We start from the raw sequence: 6892 nt of genomic DNA, 5'->3' as shown, positions 1-6892 counted from the left end.
AATATCAATCGTTTTCTTAATTCTTATGCATAACCTTAAACGTAAAAAAAAAATTATTATAAGAAAATAATTGTTCAATTAAATTTACCTAACTCTTTCATTAATAAACATTAATATTCTAAGCATTTTTCATAAAAGGGAAATTAACATGTATTAAATCAATATTAGTTTTACTAAAAAAATATATTCATTAAATGAGATGGAAGATATATTAATAAAATGTAATTTTCAATAAATTTAATAATATATATATATATATATATATATATATATATATATATATATTGAAATTAGAGTATTAAAAATAGTACTGTCACTAACATTTCTCTCTACAAAAAGTAGAACATATGTTCCTTACTCTTTTTTCATCGTAGAAAAGTTTCACTTGTTACTTTTTTATCTCCAAAACCCTGAACTCACCTTCAAACTATGGGCAACATAGCCCCCACGAGGTACTTGTAGTTTTAAGTTTTAACATGTTTACCTCCAAAACCCTCTTCTTAAAAAATGTAATTTATTTATGAATATTATATTTATTTATTCTTAAAATAATATAACTATAATAAATAAATATTTATTATATTTAAATAAAATTATTTATAAAATTATATTTGTTTATTTATGTAAACAATAATAATAATATATTTTTTAAGAAATAAAATTATATGTAAAAACTTAAGAACAATTCTTTGTGCAATTGGTGTTTTTTTTTTTTCCAATTAGAGTTGGAGTATTTTACCTATGTATTATACAAATGCATTTAATGCAAGTCTTATAAATATACATTTATGTAAACTATTGAGGTAAAATTTCACTTCTTATAAGAGACCAACACCATCTGCACCTACGCAACTATACATAAGTTTTATCCTAAAAATAATCAACCTCTACTCTATTTCCCTTCTTCTCCTCTCTTATGAAATAACTTTTATTTCTACTTTATTTTTCTATACTTTTCCATTTCTTTCCTCTTTACTAAACACAGTGTAAACTTTTACCTACTAAAGTCACATAACCCAATAAAAGTTCCTCCATTTTCATCTCATCTCACCTGTCTCTCAATTTAATTTTCCTTTCTCAAGCCCAATCTTTTTTTTTTTTTCTTTTTCTATTGGATCTCAATCACAGATATCAACAATTAACTAGTATTCACATCCCTTAAACAATGAAGGATGACGAAGGTGATCAGAGTATTCAGAGTGATTTCATAATGGAGGGTCTAGGTAAGTAAAGAAGTTGATTGTGATTTTGAAATTATGATTCTTCAAAAAAAAAAAAGGCAAAATTTTTTAGTTTAAGGTCTGGGAAAAAAAAAAGAGCATATATTTTTTGTGTATTTTATGAATCTTCTTCTGCTTCCTGGATTATGAAAAAAAAAAAAGAAGGTTAAAAATGGTGTTTTGGGTAAATGAAATCTAATTACGCTTTATGTTAGTGTGTCGTAGTTCTGTTTTGGCCCCAACACCATATTGTTGTGGTCGTTACACATGATTTATGCTTTCAACATTCTAGCAGCTTAATGGTATTGTTGCCTTCTAATACTGAAATGTTGTGGACCATACATTCGATATGCAACGATTTTTAAAACCTTTCCAAAATGGTATTAGTTGTTTATTTTTTCTACAATATATGGTTTCAATTTTTTTCCATGGTTGCTATAGACAATTGTAATCCTTACGTTGTTCTCCAATCCTATAACCAATGATGTTTCCTTGTTTCCCACCCTTTGTTTTATAATTCTTGGAAGAAATCCATGAAAATGGCTCTTCTTGGCAAAAACAAATTTGGGAACCTCTTGCTAAAATCAAGCCTATGTAATCATGCACTTGTGGTGGCATTTATTCTTGGTTTGATTTCAACCAGATGGAGTATGTTATGCATTTCCTAATGAATCCAAATGAATCATTTTTCCTCTATTTGAGGACAAATTCATCAATGGATTCGATTCCCCCTATCACTAGATATGACAATCTAACCCGCTCTCATGGGCACCTGCCTGAATCCGCCCCGATTTGGACGAGTAAAACCCGTGTTTTTCGGGTTCGAATTTTTCTCGATTGATAAATCGAGGGCGGGGGTGGGGTCGGGAATGTTAATACCCGCCCTGCCCCGCTCCCGTATCCGCCCCGCTTAATAATATATTAAAAAACTATTATATATATATATAAACCAAAATTAGAAATATTTATATGTAAAAATTTGTATTATTTTACTTTTCTTTTATTTTTTTTAAAATTTGTTCATATTTATATAAAATTAAAAAAAAGGTAAGAGCGGGGGCGGGGGCAGGGCGGGAAAACCCAAATCATGCCAGGGATGGGGATGAGTACCCAGATTTTACCCTCAACAAGTATCGAAAGCGAGGGCGATTTAAATCTGTGAGGGCGGGAGCGGGAAACGTAAAACTCACCCCCGCCCCGCTCCATTGCCATGCCTACCTATCACCAAACTTTTTCTCTTGTTCCTCAACACGAGAAACAACGAAAAATTGGGGGTTTTGTTGTTATTGTGATTAGCACCAATGACAATCCTCTAGCTTTTGCAGTTAAAAGTCAATTTGATTTTAAACGTAAGGTCTTCAAGAATAATTGTATATTGCGTGCATATTGTGGAATCTTGAGTCATTCAAAGGAGAATGCTATAGATTGCATGGTTTCCAACCCAATTACAAGAAGCCATCTTCTAATAATGTTGAGGTCAATCAAGCTTTAGTTGAATAATCTAAAACTCAATTCCAAGTTCCAACTTAAAGCTTAGCAATATAGTCGATTAATGAACCTCTTGCAACATCAAGAATCTAATGCAACAATACCTTTTATTGAATCCTCAATCGATATTGTTCTTTTTATTAATCCTTCTTTTCTTCAATTTGTTGGATTTTCAATTCTGGTGAAGTGCTCATGTAACATGTAACCTCTCTTTATTCACCTCTTATCAATTTATTTCTGATAAATTTATCACTTTGAATTATAAAGTTGTTACTTCAATATTTTTCACCATTATAGTGCCATCTAATTTTGGTTTTCTACAATGTCATATAGGTTTCTCAATTTACATTTAATTTGCTACCTATTAGTGCCCTTTTAACTAAACCTTCCATGCCTATTTTTTTCCCTAAACTCTTTGTTATTTAGCAGATGCCACACTCCAATAGGATTGGCAAGGGTGAGCTCATTGAATGCCTTTATGTCTTATCACTTAAGGATTAATCTCGCCTTCTATTTTTTCATATAAATATGTTCTATCCAACTGTAATTCTATCAACCATATTAATTCTTTACATTGTATTGCCAATATCTGACATTCTAAGAGTTGACATATTTTCTTATAAGATTCTTAAAATCTTGAGTAATATAATTCATTTTCCTTTGTCCAATGATTTCTCTTGAATTTCATGCCAAATATGTCCTCTTTCTAAATTTAGAAGATTATATTTTATATCCAATAATCATTTCCATTCCATACAACATTTATAGGCATCACGCTTCTTGAGGTTTTTCTTGATTGTGACACGCCTACCGATAGTGAAAACCATTTAAGAACCACCTCCAATTGTTGTTCAATAAAAATTAGGACTTTTTCCTTCCTTAATTTCCTTACCTCACCACACTTGTACTTTTTTAGTCCCTCCAACTCATTAACTCAACCTTGTAGCCACAAACGAACATAGAAGACTTCATAGAAACATTTTTCCTTCATCTTACATGCAATCCATCTCTCAGTGAAATACCTCAAAGCCACTCCTGGTTAAGGATTCTTGTTTCCTACTTTGAACCCTCACAATTTGACGACTTATGTTGATGCCAAATGTTGTAGTTTCTAGGACAAAAGGTGTTCCACTACCAGATTTTGTGTTTCCTAGCAATGCATTGATATCTTGGATCTCCAAGAAACAACCCACTATGTCCAAATCTTCTTTTGAGACAAAATATGGATAGTTTTCCTTTATTGCAACTGAACTAGTGTGGCTCTAAAGATTTCTCATTCAATCTTCCATGATATTCCATGATAATCAATCGGCAGTTAACTTGGCATCAAATCAAAGCATCATGAAAGATCAAGACATATTGATGTCGATTATAATTTCATTTATGAACTAGTTAATTCTAATTATATCAAGGTGCTATATGTCAAAAGCCAACATTAAAGATAGTCAAAAGCATCAAATCAAAGCATTATGGTGTTTTAATTTTTTTGTTACTGTTGTATTTTTTTTTTTTTTTTTACAGTTTGACAATGGTTTACATATATTAAACTCTCTCTATTGTTTATTTTTGTAATGAGATAATTCTTTTTGTTTTCCTCAATAAGGAGAGCCAACACAATTGACTATGAATATATTGCAGCAAAAAGTGTAGCAAAGGACATAGCCTCAAGCTCACCCATGGTAAAATCCACTTCCACAACTAGAGAATGGTCTTCAAAAGGACGAAATCAAGAACTAGGAGGTAATGTGGGTGGAGTGAACCCTATTCTCACCTCAGAAAACTTCTCAAGTTCTAGTTTCTCATTTCATCAACCAATGGTACCATCCACTTCCATAGCTGGAGACGGATCTTCTAGAGGACTAGCTCAAGAACTAGGTGGCAAAGTGGGAGTAGTGAACCCTATTTTCACCTCAAAAGACTACTCAAATTCTAGTTTCTCACTACCTCAATTTATGAGTCCTAATTTATGGCTTGTGGGGGGGAAAGAATGGCAACACCCAAGTGGTGGGAATAACACAACTGTTAGATTTGGAACTCATGATCCACTTCTATATGATCCTCCACAAGTTGGTGCTTCACTTGGAAATTCCATGTTTCCTAGTTCAATGGAAAATTCGCTCAATCAATTTCAATTAACCTCATCAGCAAGCTTTTCAATGCTTCCTTACAGTGGTGGTGGTGATGATGGTTGTAATGATAGTGTCAAAGGCAGTCACCAACAATTTCAAAGGCACCTTCCATTTGAAATGACTAGGTTGAGTTCATTAGGTACACCTGCAATGAGATACATGGCACAACAACATAATCACAGAAATTTTCTGCCTCCACCAACTCTCATGGTTATTAAAGACTATGTGAAAGCATGGGAGGTAAACTAACTTGGCTCATTACTTGATAAATGCATGACCAACATAATATACTATGATCATTTCAAAAACTTGGAACTCGGAAGGTATATCTTTAACTTCATGCATATGCTAATTAATTTGTCACAAAATGGCTTCCCAATTCCTTTTTTTAAGCCCTATTTAAAATTACTTCAAGAAAAACATACATTTTAGGAGAAATGAAAAACCCATAAACCATTTGTGTCTATATAATTGTAATGTTCTATATAATTAACATGTTTTGTACATACAATATTTACATTAATTATATGTCACTTTAAAATATCTTATTAGTTAAAAATGGAGTACGTCGTTTGAGATATATTACTTTGATATATTAAATTTGGTAATATCTGTTAGTACTGTTTATAGAGATTTTTTTATGGATATATTCTTTTGTGCATCTAGGGATGTTTGGTTGGAAGAGTTCACTCGTACCGTGCATGTCTTAATCAAGCAAGGGTATGATATTTTTAATTTGTTGTAGAAGAATCTTTCTTGACTTAGAATGTCTAATTTGTTAGACAAAATATATCAGAAGGGACTTTTATTCTGATCCTTCTTTTTCTTTAACAACATTTCATCCTATTTTTAATTTGAGCAACCTACATTACAACAATTATGAGAATTGACTATATTAACCTAAATTTTCCATCTTTTCTCCCTCTGATATAGGTCATGGCCAAACCAACATCACCCTCCTCGTAAGTGGTTCCTCTTATGCAATGCTAAATCTTCTTTAAAGTTTCGGTGCTACAAGATATCATTCATCGTGTATTAAACTTTACGGGACTTAGTTTAAGCACACCCTATGCTTCAATCAAAGCCTATTTACTCATCAAAATAATTGTTTTGCTTATAAACAAAAATAAAAGTGTTTAAACTCATGATTATACTTTTGTTTCTCATTCCAGACTCACTTCTACGTGGTCGAGTAGGCTGGAGATCACCATTTTCATTCCCATAAAGGCTGTCAACTACACATTGAGGTAATTTTATGATACAATGTTATTGTTAACCTTTTATCTTAACATTACCTTTTGTAAGGAAATATTATATATATTTTAATAACATTTAAACAGGATTATTGGTGGACCCATTGATTACGTGTTCTTTCACATAACTCAATTCAACAATTTTGACGTGTACGACCATCTGATGAGTAAAAGTTTGGTGAGTCATATGACTTTTATGTTAAATTATAAAATAAAAAAGATATGTTTCTTGTAGGCTATTGAGTGAATAGATACATATTGCTGAATATAAATGTTTTTTTAGAATATAAGAATCATTATACATTTCATCCTTGTGCAGTGTGCAAAAATTGAACTCCCTTCGCATATTATAATCTTATCTACAACAGAAAGCAAACATCATTTCTTAGGAATAATTTTTCCAAGGGTGAGCATCATATGTTAATTTTATTTCACATTATTTTTTAATTTTCCAAATTTTTAATGTCTTTTATCTAATATTTCCTATGCCTTTTTCCAACATTGCTATTTGACTTACACAGGATACAATATTTGTTGAACCTGTATAAAGATGGTCCTAAAGTTGCATGTTGTAAGCCATAAGGGCATGAAACCAGAGGGAAGAGAAAGAGATCAATCATGAGATCATGCTATAAAATTGTTCAAAATTTTTCTAAATTTTGTTATGTTTGTTTGATTTTAGTTCTCTTTATTGGCTTTGTCATATTCTGCGAATTTAAGTGAATAGGCTTGGTAATTTTATGGATTTTAATTTTGTTATATATGCATATAGATTATAACATTGATATGTACTAAGTCAAAA

The 6892-nt window shown here is 31.3% G+C and overlaps 1 protein-coding gene across 1 annotated transcript; it reads left to right on the top strand.

Annotated features, from left to right (window-relative positions):
* The first annotated feature begins 926 nt into the window (after window positions 1-926).
* On the top strand, window positions 927-6892 carry LOC109813478 (uncharacterized). Its single transcript, XM_029274405.2, has 8 exons — window positions 927-1223; window positions 4347-5077; window positions 5504-5557; window positions 5771-5799; window positions 6010-6084; window positions 6178-6268; window positions 6410-6496; window positions 6612-6892. Exons 1-8 carry the CDS (start codon window positions 1166-1168, stop codon window positions 6636-6638), a joined length of 1152 nt encoding a protein of 383 aa, XP_029130238.2. The 5' UTR covers window positions 927-1165; the 3' UTR covers window positions 6639-6892.

The sequence above is a fragment of the Cajanus cajan genome, chromosome 1, assembly GCF_000230855.2.
Source record: "Cajanus cajan strain Asha chromosome 1, NIPB_CcT2T_4, whole genome shotgun sequence".
NCBI classification, from domain to species: Eukaryota; Viridiplantae; Streptophyta; class Magnoliopsida; order Fabales; family Fabaceae; genus Cajanus; species Cajanus cajan.
The sequence above is the reverse complement of the archived record's forward strand: the minus strand, read 5'-3'. Positions and strand labels throughout refer to the sequence as shown.